The sequence below is a fragment of the Athene noctua genome, chromosome Z (genome assembly GCF_965140245.1).
Source record: "Athene noctua chromosome Z, bAthNoc1.hap1.1, whole genome shotgun sequence".
Lineage (NCBI taxonomy): Eukaryota > Metazoa > Chordata > Aves > Strigiformes > Strigidae > Athene > Athene noctua.
In genome coordinates, this window is record NC_134077.1 from 53,655,294 (window position 1) to 53,670,657 (window position 15,364).

At 36.2% G+C, this 15,364-nt stretch overlaps 1 protein-coding gene across 9 annotated transcripts in view; it reads right to left on the reverse strand.

Moving 5' to 3' along the window:
• AOPEP (aminopeptidase O (putative)) overlaps positions 1-15,364 on the reverse strand; it is a 198,357-nt gene that overhangs the window by 96,756 nt on the left and 86,237 nt on the right. For all 9 annotated transcript variants that reach the window (XR_012635630.1, XR_012635631.1, XR_012635632.1 and 6 more), the window contains exons 9-11: positions 13,263-13,365; positions 13,037-13,144; positions 4,270-4,313 (exon numbers count right to left, since the gene is read on the reverse strand). Coding sequence is in view for 6 of the 9 variants with exons in the window: in XM_074932976.1 (XP_074789077.1) it covers positions 4,270-4,313; positions 13,037-13,144; positions 13,263-13,365 (255 nt within the window). In the remaining 3 variants the exon portion in view is untranslated. The remainder of the gene's footprint in view (positions 1-4,269; positions 4,314-13,036; positions 13,145-13,262; positions 13,366-15,364) is intronic.

Below are 15,364 nucleotides of genomic sequence, written 5' to 3' on the forward strand. Positions count from 1 at the left end.
GTTTGTACTTGTACATACCTTTTTTTATTCCAACGTAGGACATTCTTTGTGGCACCATCCGAAAAAGCATTTTAGCGGTTTAGAGGCATTCACTATTTTTTTCCCCAAATATATTAGTAATGTGCTGAGTATTGCAAAGATCTACTCTGAATGTGAAGTGTGAAAGTGGACACTGAAGAACTGTGAAGTCCTTGGAAAGGTTTCCACTAACTTGGGCTTCAGATCAGGCCCAAAAAGTAGATCACAGACTGCTATTTCAAGACTAATGTCCTAAAGACACAGGGCCTAATATTTATTGAGGCTGCAGTTCAGTAAAGCATCCATATTCAGAAAGGGCGTTTACAACGTGCTTATGTTGCAGTAAAGCATCTGTAAGAACTTTGGTGTATGTGATTTCCTGAATGGCCTTCTAGTTAAGGTACTGTATTGGACTGTGGGATCTGGGTTCAATTGATAGGGAATATAACAGCCTTTTACAAGGCTGGATAAATTCTTCAGTTGCTTTGTACTACAGTTCCCTACTGTAAAATGAGAATACTATTACATCCATCATCTCATCCCTTGCCTATTTGTTTACATGATAAACCAATCAGTCTAAGAATGATCTAATATACATACATACTGTTCACGGCCAGATTCAATGCTTCAGAGCAAGCTCTGTAAAGTACTAACATTAATGATAATCTGAAAACTAGCATTATAAAAGATGCCAATATATCAAGTTTTCATTGCACAAGGCCCCACAGCACACTACAAACTTTATCATAAGCCCACTTAATTCCTCAATCAAAAAGAAACCACTTTTAGAATAAGGTGTTGCAGCAAATGAACAGTGCACATGAAAGTGTGCAACCTTTTTTTTGTAAAGGAACATAAAATGTCTGCCATATACAACTAAAAATACTTCAGTGGGCATATTTGCTTCATCTGTATATATACATTCATACACAATCATTTTCAAAGTAAGCTATTCCAGTTAATACGGAGTTAGTGCAAATCAAAGACTAGTGACTACTTAGTAATTCTGTCAACTAGCTATAGGTTCCTGCAGATGAGACTTCATTTGGGTTTCGTCCAGCATATATATATTTTGGCTTACCAAAAAAATGGAGAAATCAAAAAGACTGGGAAAAATCTTTCCCAATTATTTGCTTCAGGAGTTAGGTGCCTACCAGATGTTTGTCTCAATCAAAATCACGAGATTCATGACAATGTATCAAAGGAAGCACATATGAAAGAGACACACATATTGCTATATCCGAGTAGTTTGAAATTGCAGCATCATTTTAACATTATTTTAACACTTAACTGACAATTTATGAAGACATTCAAGGAATGTGGTTAATAAGTCTGCGTTAGTAGGAATAGCAGAGCTGTAACACAAGCTCTCCTTTGTCTATCGTGCATTATTAAAACCATAGCTTTATTAGTATATTTATTTTATTAAGTACAATTAACAAAAAAATACCACCAGAAACCCCAGAGAACAGAACTGACCTACTCAAAAAAATCTGCGGTTGTACAGAGCACAAGCAGCTAAGACTGATTTATCTGAGGCTGGTGAAACTCACCCTCTGCTACAGGGCCTTAAAACAAGGAGGCTTTGCACAGCTCACATGCTGGGCAGATGTGAAGAGGATCAATTTACAGCAAAGACTATGGGTGTAGTAAGCCTTTTGGAGAACAGAACCACTGTGAGTTTTATCAAATCTTGGGCAGTGTGATATACAGACACATAAGAGGGTCTTTTGTTGTTGTTTGGTTGAGTTTGTTGTTCTTTTTTAATGTAGTAAAGTTTCAAATTAAATATGAGGAAATAAGCTTCAGTTACAGGTGGGAAATACTGTAGATTTTCCACAGAAAGGCCAAGATAATGTGAGACTATAGTCAGTGCATGTTATTTTTTTAAAGGTTTTGAAAACAGAGAAGGATAATGATATTTATTTGTCCTTGCCATTAGCCCTTCACACACAGAAATAATCTGCCTTAAGGGCAAGTTAGGAAATTTTAAAGGACCAGAAGGTAGTGCTAGGCCTGTCTGATGTCAGCATTCAGCCGCAGTCCAGAAACAGAAGGATCCTGCCTTGCAGAATGGATTCCTACAACTAACATGCCATTAAAATTGAGTCACAGCAGCAAGTGAAGTAGCCCTGTAAACTAGGCATATAATCATCCTCCTCTGAGTACAGAAGGCAGCAGAAATCAGTGATTGCCACTTAAGAAGTTACGTCTGTATCTTGGAACTGCTCATTGCTGGGAATGTAAGAAAAATAATCTCCTGTAAGTAAAGACTAAAGGCATTAAGTACTGCAAGAGTGAGAATCTTATAGCTATAGTCTGCTGTATCCAATAGCAGAAAGCTAATATTGCATTACTCCAATGTAATAATTATAGAACATTACCACATGTTGTATGATTGCTTTCTGCCACTGTTAATCCTATTTTCATTACAAAATTCTCCCATAAGCCAAATTCTACTCCTAGCTACACTAGTTTGCTTCTATTGCCACAGCTGAGGGCAGGATTTGGGTTGATTCCCTACTACTACTTTGTCTTTTCTTCTTTTTTTTGAATGATTAGGTCCAGCCTCCATTACGAACTTCTGTATTTGAGAGTGCTTAGTACTTTTCAAGTAAGAAGCATCTAGTTTAAACATTAAAATTTTACTTGGTAGAATTGCACAAGTCTGGGAGGTTTTGTGTACTACAAAGAATTTTGTTGCTCTAATCCTTAAATGAATTTCATTCCTATGACTGAAACTTTGTGCAAAAAAGCACTCATCAGCAGATGATATCTAAAAATATTTCATTTTTATCTTTCCTTCCTTCCTTTGCTTTTACTTCAGGCTTGTAGTTCTGTACTAGCAACAAAGTACATTCAAGAATGAAAAAACATCTTTGTAGCAGATAAATAAAGGCCTTCTGTATATCCAGATGTTCTATTATTCTTGGCATTCTGTTGATATCTGCACTCAAGGTAATTTTGGCAGTAGATAAATTCAAATATGCTATATATCTGATTGTAAAATGAACTACCACAGATCTGAAATTTTGTTCATACATTCTGGAGTGTGGTGACAAGCAAATGGAGACATACTTCTTTTGCATTAGTCTCATTGAAAGTTTTAATATTTTGGCATATTTTTAGGCAGAAAATCAGATGTGTATTCAAATAATGCTTTGCACTGGGTTTGGACTTCAGAGAAACACAAGTGGAAAAAGGAAGGAAAATAGGTTTTATTAACAAATCAACATATAATTATGCCATTAAATAATCCACTTTACCACTTATTCCATTTAATATTCCTGTATATATTTGGGCTGGAAACTCATATCCAGTGATACAAACAAAATATCATCCTACACTGTATCACTGGAAAATTTTACCACCCAAACTAAACTCATGATATCACAAAACACATTATCTCAATGAGAAGCAGCTTTTGTCCTTCACCCTCTAAGAAGTGTTTCACTAAAAAATTCAATACATTTGACATCTATGAACATCTTTTTTTCCCCTCAAACTACTCACCCAGATTTATGAAGACTTGGAATCCTACTCCCCAAAATTTGATTTTTCAAGTGAATGCATTATTTTTAAAAACTATAGTATGTAAAGCTCCACTACAAAAGAACCTGCAATTGTAGCACAGTCTGTAGTAACACAGAACAAAACAATGGATAAGCAGGGATGAATTCAAAGCTCTGAAAAAGACTAGCTGTATCATCTTCAGCCAGTCACAGGTACACATAGGAGGATTTTGAAAGATATGTCAGGCTGGATTTCCATTAGCATTTTCCATCCTTCTCCATTTGGAACACTGTATGACAAGGAGAGGATGGTAGCAGACTACTGCTTGAGAAAAATCCACCTTCTCTGTTTTCCCAGATCCACAGCAAAGCTCTGGCCTCCTTGCTCTAGGGTGCCATGTGCCAAAAGCAGCTCGCAGGAGGATCACAGATTAGTTTGAGCAGGCAGCTGGGCCTGGCACTTCTGATCGCACAGTGAACACAGGACCTCAATGCTGCCCTAACATGCAAGTTAAAGGCACTGCTTGGGAGGAGCATGGCACAGCAGTAACACAGCGAGTCTCATATTTTTTTGTGAATATATGTGTGAGAATTTTCAGAGAAAGCTACACACCCACACTTGAAAAAAACCAAGCAGAACAATACTAAACAAAATCCTACTAGTGTCATCTAGCACAGCCAATATTTCAATCTGATTTCTACTTTCTTTTTTGACTTTTCTAGACTGGTTCTCACTTACTCTTTTTGTTCAGGGATGTCTTCCAACAGCATGCAAAGAAAATCCTGGAAAATGAACAAAGCACCACAGTTAATATGTTTATGAAAACATAACTCTGTGTCTACACTGCTAGTGAGCAAGGGATTTCTAAAGACTGCAGATTACAGAATGATAAGAAAGTTTATATATCCACTATGGTGATATGCTGCTCAGTTATTTATATAATATCATGTTTGTCAGTTCTCCAACCTGCTCAAATTAAGAAGTGTCAATATTGAAAGAAAATAGGCTTGAAAAGCCTTCTGGCTATTTTAACACAATCCCACATTCCCTTTTATTTAATCTATAAAACACACAAACTATATTTAAAACTTTCAATGCACATACTCAAAGGCTAAGAAACACCAGAATTAAGAGTGTTTGTGCTCCCTCTATTGTGCTTATGTTATCACACTGTTTTTAATTATATAATCACATAAGGCTTTTTTTTCCTTAATGCACATACCTGACTGGAAGACCACACCTACTCCTCATTCTGAAGAATCACAAAATTCAGAATGTTGCTGCCAACCAGACCAACTAAGGAGTAAATTCTTCAAAGAAAGGTAACTAGAATTTCCTTCATGGATTTAGAAAGAATTAATTTCCTTCATGGATTTTGAAATGGCAATGTAACAGCATTACTATCATCCTCACAATATTATCACAACATTATCACAACAGTATGCTAAGCTCTTTAGAAAGTTACACTTGACATCACTCAAAGATTCTCTGGCACCGCACACTACACATGATCTAATTTTAATGACAATCTCTTTGACACAATGCACTTCTCTAAACAATCTCATAAGAAGAGGATTTATTAATATGAATTATCCATTTATATGCTATTTCATAAATAATACATCCACTTTATTAATATAATCTTTGTGGAGACAACTTTCATAGGTTAATGATGTTCCTCACTGCAATACATGAATGCAGGCTGATTTCTGGTTGCAAGTACTTGCTATCTAAGGTCTTGAAGAATGTTTCCTAAAAGGCAGAAAACTTATCTAGGGACTCTGCCACAGTATTCAACAAAACATGCTGTTTCTTTGTCTGATTATGGCATTGTTAGGGAGACAAAGAAAGAATGATTGCACAACTGAAACTACTGGTAACACGGTTAAACCTTCCTCCTTTAGATTACAAGGGAGATTCATGCTGTGTTGCAGTGGTCGCAAAATTTGCTTATGACAGAAGGTAAATTACACAGCACTGGGCTGTGTTTCTGTGGCAAGAATGCCATCATTAACTGCCAGAGTTACTCTGTCCTAACTATAGTGTATTGTTGATAAAGTGTGAAATCTCCTTATTTCATACTACTACTTGCAGTTCTGTACCATTATTCTGTATGTAAACAGAGAATTACTGTCACCTTCTACTTGTGAAAGTAGTACCTTTGCTGGAGGTACAGAGTAAGCTTATATGGAAATAAAGAATATGAAAAGATCATCATTAGAGTTGTTTAAAAAAATGTGGAAAAATAATACTGAAGTGGTCATCCTTGATGCTGTTTGCATCATCTCTGTATACATTAATGCAGCTGAATTCCCTGATTGAATGGCATCAACTTTTTATAATCAATCCCATAGCACACTTGAAGATACCTCTGGTATTAGAAGGGTGGTTAGATCCTGTATATTATACTATGAAATTAAACATCTCCTTTGTGATTATAGCTGTCTTCATTTTTCATTTTTGAATTTTATCTATTAAGAGTAAGGCAGTAACCATCATTCTACACACCTTCTTAAAATGAGAATTAATCTATTCTATCTTATTTTAACTGCTTCTGTTCTGATGCTCTAAAACAGAGTAGGAAAACAAACTACCACTTACCTCATATTTGCATGACTTTTAACATTTGCTTTGTATCAAGTCTGCATGACACATCCCATTATAGGTCTGACTTTTTAGTTGCTTGTAATTTTGCCAATCTTCAATCATCTGGAGGGAAATTTTATCCTCAGGATACTTTTTCTTCCTCACCAGATTAAATAGTTCAGAAGTTCCAAGTGAAGTGTCCGAGAGAAAAGTTACGTAATAATGTGGCTTTGTTTAAGCTTTGATGCCATTTCTTAAAAGGTTCTATTGACTTTACACTTTGAAGCAAAGACTTGTGAGTGACCAGGGTAATCATAAATAAATGCTGAGTCAGCTCTTAAATTTTAGTTTGTTTTCTGTCTTTGTTGCAAGTAATTCAATGAAGTGAGAAAAGAAAACATAAGTTAGAAATCACATGCCACCAAGTGCTGCCATATTAACAAACCGTCTTATATTCATATGATTAAATAATCTCACTTCCCTACATACTCCTGTTGTTCCCTGGCTGGAAACCCAGAGGCTAGAAAACAACTTTTCCCTATATAAAGAAACTGTTATTCTGCCATTTGTGGAATTTTGCTGACATTTAGCCAAACTGAAAAAGCCTTTGAAAAATGAGTTCACACACATTTGCTAAGGATTTGCTTCGAGTCTCATAATTAAATTCCCTAACGACTCTTGTCTGCCCTCACCATAGTCCAGACTGAAGTCAACAATTTTCACCTCAACTGCAATTTTGGACTGCTGCTGAGCAGATCAAATCTGGATACAAACTGAGAACTGAGATCAAGAAGAAGTTTTCTTTGCAATGTTAATGCATGTAGTATACCTGAGTCAAAGGCAAAGAAAAGTGGAGACCCAATGACTGAGAAGTAGGTTGCTAGAAGTAACTTTGAGAACCTTAAGAATTAAGTTAACTTGAACTAGACAGATCTGGGTCTAGAAAACCTTTTATTTCATGACTAAAGATGCTATATTAGTACTCCAGTTCTTGTCTTGAGCAATGAGCATATTCCTACTCTTGAACTTTTTTGAGGCACTAGACAGCTATCTCTTCTATTAAAAGACATTTTTAATATCCTTTATATCCCCTTTATGAAAAACTCAAATATAGATATTTCAAGTACCCTATGACCAACAGATACTTTCAGTTAAATTCTCTGAAATATAAATGGGATGCATAAGAGCAATGACAATTTTGTGACTAAAAGTGATACATCTAAAAAGACATTCAGTTAGCAACAAATAAACTCCAAATGCACTTACATCCAACTCCTTATAGAAGTTACCCACTCAAAGTTAAACTATCCCTATTAGTTCTGCAGTTTGTAAATTACAAAACTAAATGGTAAACATTTCTTTGTCCCTTTTGGACAGAAAAATAAATAATGAGCATCCTTCCTAGGATCATATTTCTTTGTAATCCCCCCCCCATATTCCTGACTTTTGTTTAACAAAATCAGCAACATGTTGAAATTCTTTTCTTGGGGTTTTGGTAACAAGCCCAGAATGCCCCTCCAAAGATGACAACTTCCTACCAAGAGTAAGTGTGACTCCCCAACTATATGTCCTATTATCAGGCAGCAATCATTAGTCAGACTGTTTAACAGCTTAAGCCCCAGGCAGCAGAGACACTGACTAGCCCCAGCCAAAAGCAGAATTTGTTGCCCATTTACCCCATGCCATTGAACTGCATTCAGATCACTAGCAATTCCCTAAAGAAAAATGACCAACTACTGTGGCAAACAAGGGATATGGGGATCTGTCAAGGATTTCTGGTAAATCTTCTTGTGGATATTTAAGGTGATATCAGTCCCCTGGATGGCCCTGCCTCGGCATTTCTCTGACTGGAGTTATTATCCCTGTGTTGCACAGCACCGGAAGGTATCCCTGCCTGAGTCACCCAAATTCACAGTCCAGTGCTTTCACACAAACCAGTCTTAGTAAATCATCTGTACTAATGAGACTGAATTTACCCTCTCAGGTACATCATGAATAACTAAGTCTTAAATGACCCCAGCTATATTAGCAAACGGGTTTCTGTCAGAGCCCCAGATCATTCACAAGAAACATCTTTGTACTCATCAGAACACGTCAGAAGAGGTAAGTCCATTCATGGACCAGATAAGCTGGAAAAAGTATGTTGACTGTCCCTAATGCCTGTTCAGTTTCGCTAAACTGAACTGGCATTACTCCTTACCGTATTGATGGGCAGGTTCAAACTAGATCCCAGGCAGGGAAGTGAAGGCATGCAGCTTGAACACGCCTTCTAACACTTTGACACCAGAGGCTATGTTGTTCCAAACCCAATTGAAATGTTTTATTTTGTTCTGAAGTTACTCAAATTGTCACTGCCCACTAAAAACACTATACTACTGCCTAAAATTTCAAATTAAACACAGATGCCTTTTGTTTTACAAGTATAAACATGTAAGAACACACATATGTACCTAAGAAAAAGCTGAGGAACTAGATGTTATGTATACATAGGGCCCTCAATTGTTCTTTGACCTCTCTTTAAGACTATCCAGCAGAAAATCATGTTAAAATGCACTTGACTCGGATTATTTAAAATGTATCTCACTAAATCAAACAAAAGCTGGAGTTGTAATTCAGCGTTAATAAAACTCACATGCTTTGGGAGTGCTCCATTGTCAGTTTGTTCCGGTCAAAATTAAATAATTTTTCTCCTATCAAATGATATTGAGTAACAAGCTATTATGTAATTTTAACCTTGAAAGATGCTAAATGAAAGATAAGCAAACAAAAACTTTAGGTTAGGAGTGAGAGACTACAGTAACAGAAGTGGAAATGCAAAAAGATACCACACAGCTGAATATTAAGGCTCAAGACTTAGTAAGTTCAGCAGCTATGGGAAACATTCAGATATATAAGTCACATCCCTGACAGAAGACAAGTAATGTGTAAAACTTACTGCTTCTTTTAAGATATTTATATTTGAGATACATTATAACAAAAGATACTTTTTTTTATACAACCGTACTGTTGGACATTAAAATGTGTGACACATTAACTGAATTACTTATCTGTATTATACATGATTATAAAATATCTGGGCTCCTCTTAGCTTCGCTACTCTCTGCTGGTTTCTCCAGTTCCATTTCTAACCCTGCTTCATTCTGATCTCTCTGTCCTTTAAAATAGAGTTTATCTTATATCATTATGAAAAAGTATACCAGAAAAAAAAAAGAAAAAGAAAGCTTTCTCACCAGAAAAATCTTGCCTTATACCATGTTAATGACTTCTACTAATCTAGTCTTTATTATACTTTAGCACAATATTTTATACGTTCCTTCTTTCAAGATACTTGTACTGAAATAGAAATATGGGCTAAATCTAGTCAGATTTTTATATGCAAACACAATGGGTTCTCAAAATGTGCAGTGTAATCAACTGATCCATACATTAATCAGTTATCATGTACATAAGCATTTTAAACACAGTTAATCTCAGGTTATCATGTTTGACCTAGTGAAGCAGTCTTTTTTATTGCCTTACACTTGTTAAAGCTTTAAAAGTTGAACAAAAAGAAAAGCATGCTGAATGGTAAATAAAGTGCCTATGAAAACCAAACAAAACACCAAGCAGCTGCTTCATATGAGAGCAACACATATTCTAAATAAATTAGGCAAAGGTCTCTGGGGAAAAAAAAAAAAAAAAAAAAAAAAAAGGACCGTGATCATGTAGTAGTTTGTTTCATAATTCATACATATAAGGAAAGTGAATGAAGACTCTATAGTGCACAGCAGTAGGAGAATGTTCATTTGTGCAAGTATTGGAACAGAAAACTAACTCAATCTGAGTAAATCAGACCCATCTATTTCTGTTTTCCAAGCACATGAGGGTGTAGAAAGCAAAGACCCCTGTCGCAGAGGTTGCTGTGGATGGGACAGCACCAGAGTCCACACCATGCCCCACTGATGACAACAGTTGTTCACTCAAGCTCACAGGTCATTAAAGCATGGGCATGGAACAGCTGGAGACAAACTGCAGACACAATTTTTTCATCAAACTTGTACCTAAATAAAAGATTCTAGAGGTTGAAACATCAAAATACATGCACACTGCATGCTTATACTTCCAATTCTAGTCACATGAGTTCTACAAGCAAATAGTTGAATGGCAGTTTGTGTGTGCAGACACCAATTTCATAAAGTGATGATAACGGTATGTGCCCATGCAAATTGGGTGTGCAGGAACATGTTGATATAGATACATACACAGTAGGTTTGGATCCATAGATCTGCCTTCAAAACTTTTACGAATAGAATAAATTACTATCTTTTTGAAAGACTGCCTCATTGACTGTCATTTTAACATAGCAAATTACAACTGTTGGATGAACACTACAGACCCTAGGTTGTTATTATTATAGCAGACAGAAATACATGAAAATTGAAGTCTGCAAGCAATTCGAATTCCCAAGGTACTCCTGTTTCAATATCAAACTGAAATACAGATTTAACTGTGTTAGGAATATCAGCCATTTGCACTCCTTTCTACTTAGTAACACTCCATTTATTATTTAAAAAGTTCATTCAAAGCAGTTAGTAAGTGAATTCCCTCACAAAAAGAAAAATGGAATTTTTTTTAATCCTTCTCAAAGATTCCAGACTTGCTTTACTTGTCTGTCACTAACTTGACTAAAATAAACAAAAACTACTATTAAAAACATACTGAGCACGCAATCAAAATGAAGGAAAAAGGCAAACTGATTAATGTTTCACATCTGAAGTCATTTCCTTGCACCTGCAGCTCTCATCTAGGCAAAAATACTACAAACACCACTGAAAACAAGACTAGTATTCAGAACATGGGCAATTATTGTCACTGTTTTTACTCTCCCTTGTCCCCGCAATTCCTAAAGCTGGGAACTTTTACAATTATTTTGGACAAGGTGAAAGTACAACACTATGATATTTAAACTTACCATTTGGACCTCTATTTATTTTTTTAGACCTCTATTTCATTTAAACACTGACAGCATGTTTGTTCAAGAAGGAACTCAAATAATAACTTTGTACTAACTAGACTTCATTGCTTCTTCATTTTCAAGTCCTGATGTGATTGCTTATTTACCTATACCAGACACGGACATAAATAAAATCTTTAAGATTCCTTACAAAGAAAGTGAATGTATTTACAATTGGATATAACCCTATCCCCTCTGCATTTTTAACATAGTGACCAAACAATGGGAGGATGTTAAAATTCTCTTCCCGGCAACTGGAACAGGAGCTGCATTTAGGCTGCTGTGAAACAAGGTAGAAGCACAAAAAGCACACAATAAAAGTTTACATAGTACACAGATCTTTCTCCACCAAAACAAGTATCTTCAAATGTAGGGAAGTTTCTTTGTTTTACCTACATTAAGCACATAGCTATGGACATATTGCATATATTCAAATAAAAAGAAGCGTAAGAAATCTGAAATAAAAGCATCACTCTTGCTTTAAAAATTAAGAACATCAAACAATTTTTTTATCCACTACCAAAATGGTTGTTCCTGCGTGCAGAAACAACATATAGTATTTCATCTTATAAGACTGGAGTTAGGTAAGATACAAATTGACATTTCGTACAAGAATGCTGGACAAAGGGAGAAGACTCTAGTACATGGGTAGTTCAATTGCAATGCAATCTAGCTATCATGACTAACAGTATGATGTGCTGGGATGTTTTGCAGCATTTAAGCAGTCTACTGACACACCTCATCTCACATCAACCAGGAGCAACAAGCTAACTTTTTCTCACCAAAATGTGAGCACCTTTCTTACCACCAGGGTAAAACACTTGGTCTGCTTTAGCAGTTTAACTGTTAAAACTGTTCAGCAGTTTTAACTGTTTTAGCAGTTTCCTGATTTATGAAATTATCAAAAAGTTTCCAGCTGTGTAATAGTGAAGCATCATATTTATGATTTTGGACACCACAGTGTAGACAAGGCTCATACAGTCACTGGTATTTTCCACAATATGCCAAATATAACTTCTCGGGGTTTCAGCAGCATGGTACAGAAAACAGCTGCATAGGTGGAAAGAAATATTAACCCCCTTAACACCCCAAACGTTCTTTCATAAGGCAGAGCTGCTGCAGTAGAGCTACTATGCCTAACTTCTGGGTGACTTCATATACAAAAGAATCTACAGGTCTGTGAGCTATATGTAAGATACATGGGCATGCCTGTAAGAGCGAGATTCAGAACAACAAGTACATGAGCAAAGAATCACCATGGTTGGAATAAACAGGAAAGTGTTAGAACCCATTCCCTCAAAATCAAAGGCCCTTACTCTGTGTTGTAAGGAGACAGTCTATGGAAAGAAAGAAGCAGCACATCTTAAACATCCCTTGTAGATTAATACTTCAGTGACAGAATGCTTTAGAAACCATGAGAGTATAGACCATGATGAGGAAACCTATACAGAGGCTGTAATACATAATTATGCATGCACTGTTACAATTTATAGAAGTTTTCGGTTACATTCCTACTTTGTGTTTCTTCTCTATCAGAAACAGAGAGGTATAATGGAAAGGACTGACGATCACAACCAAAACTCATGAGCTAAAAGACTGCAGGAGACAATTCCAGTAGAGTAAATGAACCTATCTTTAAGAACATCGGCACCTATGAATATTGACTTCTCGGAGCATCAAGTTGTTTTTTTAAAAAAAAACCACACACCCCATTGTTTACATTATCAGATACTAGCAGGGTGTCTTATTTATGTATCACCCTGATAAAAAAATGTTCTGCCCTCTAGCAGGTAGGAATTTCACCAACATTGCCAGGTTACAATTGCCTCTCTTTACCACAAGCAGAAGTGGTGATTTACATAGTCAAACAGAAAGTTTAGATCATTTGTTTTTTCAGAAAATAAGGAAAAATCTCAAGCACAGTACCTGAGAAAGGACAAGCTGCCCATGGAACTTATGGACAAATTTTCGTAAAGATGCAAGGTATGAAGCCTCTCCTGTTGTCCTTGCCAGAGATCGCAAAAGGAAATAACCCTGCCGGGAATTAAGCCAGAAACAAATAGGATGATATGAATTTGCTGGTGTTTAGCATAAAGAATTCTTTATCATATCAATACAGCAATTTCAAAAAAAATCAGCTGACAATGCTCACCTTCAAATAGTGAACCTGCATGAAGATTTTTTCTGCTTTAAGACCATGTCTGACAACAGATGCTCCAGACTCACTCGATTCTCCTGTGCTCTCCTTTTTGGGCCTAAAATATTAACACACTAATTAAGTCTTGGATAAGAACTCATACATTACACATTCTCATAGTTGAAAGCATAATGAATGGCATAGTAATGTTAGACACCTGTGACTAGCTCAATCTTTTTCTTTACCCTAAGTAATTAACTTGGCTTGGACAGAGAAACTAATTTCATCCTTGTAATGCAATTTTGTACATAGCTGACCAGACAGCTGGGGTGCAACTGAAAGGCATCACTAACTTGGTGTACTTTTACCACTGCCAGCATGACATAGGTTGCATGCCATTCTAAGGTGAAGACACATTATGAACAAAGAGAAACAAACAAAAGACGACCTTCTCTTGGTAAAGGAAGAATATTGAAATAATTATGTTCAACTAGAGATTTCTCTTATACCTGAATATTTGCTTAAGAGCTTACATGACTATACACTTGCAAGAATAACCTCTTTCATTTGCATGCAATACAATGCAGAATAAATAACGTTCTGTTTTTCATTTTGCTGTTTGGGTTTGAAAGAAAAATAGTCAAAGTTTTAAATCAGGAAGTCTTACACACACACACAGGTTTGGGGTCTACAGACAACAATGTCTGTAACAAACCTACTTCTTCATTGCCTGATTTTAAAATACAGCATCTGGTATGCCACAAATCTACATCAGTAAAGTATGGAGGACTCTTCTAGGCTCTTGTGAGCACAAAGTAAAAACTAAAGAGAAGCTATACTAACATTTTTTCTTCACCTGTATGCATTGCCTCCACAGGCATAGTATAGAAGAGCCCTCTAGCTTTTTTTCTTCCATCCAGAAAACATCTCAACTAACAGTGGCCTGAGAAAAGATGTCTGTTTTAGAAGCCTAACCCTGTGAAACAACCTCTCCAATTCTAGGCATGGATTTTGAAACAGCCAGTCTTGGTAACCAAACATCTTTCTCTCCACTTCTACAGAACAGGGGCAACATAGGCCACATCAGCACAGTATTCTTCAAACCACATCACTGTTATGCTTCTCATGAGCCAATACCTGTGATCAAATTACCTTCCCATCTATGTTTGCTTTGAAGAAAACATTTCTTCCTCTTTTGTATCTATGCATTGGTTTATCAGAATTTTGTCCAGAGTGCTAAGCTGGTTTTTTCCCACACTTCGTGTGCTATATTTAGGACTTGTGCATGTGAAATCCACTTCACACAGTAAAATCTTCATAAAATATAACTTTTTGAGATAAAATAGAAAAACAAATGCAGATTTGATTTTACACTGTTCCCAACACAGTCCTTTACTGTGCTATGGTTCATATTTTCTTTCAAGAAAGATCTTCCTTCAGCATTGAAAGGAGATCAATAACTGATATCTTATCCTATGTAACACCAGTTCTTCAAGACAATGTAATCATTGCAGACCCACTGTAGGAAAGCAGAGGTCCACCTATTTCCATTCTGGATCAGTCTCCTGGAAGTAAGGCCTGCTGCCACTCCAAATGCAACTTTTCATTGTTTTCTGCATATATAAAAAGCCAAAATTGCTTAATTTATCTCATAATAAATAGCCCAGTTTATAGACTTTGTAAAATGGAGTTTGAGCAGGCTACAGGATCCACACTAAACTGACATACCTCCCATAATCACAATTATTCTAAATTAGGCAACCATACATCCTTCCTTCCTCCTCCAACTTTGTGCCTTTGTAGATCCTAGTAGGTGACCAGAAAGCAATATCACATCTGGATGATGGTACTGAGGAAATTCCTTCTGCAAAGGATGTATATATACCCCTCATAATGTCTGCAAAAGAGTGTAAATATCCAGAAAGTTACCCTGTCCTCTGCTGTCAGTACTTAAGCACGTTACTTTAAAGCAATGCTTAATATATTTACAACACATTGAAGGTACAGAGACTGAAAGTTTGTTACGCTGACCTACAAAACCTGGCATTTAACCTAGTAGATGAAGCTAGGCATAATGCTAAATGCAAACTGATTCAAGGTGTTCAAACTGCTACCTG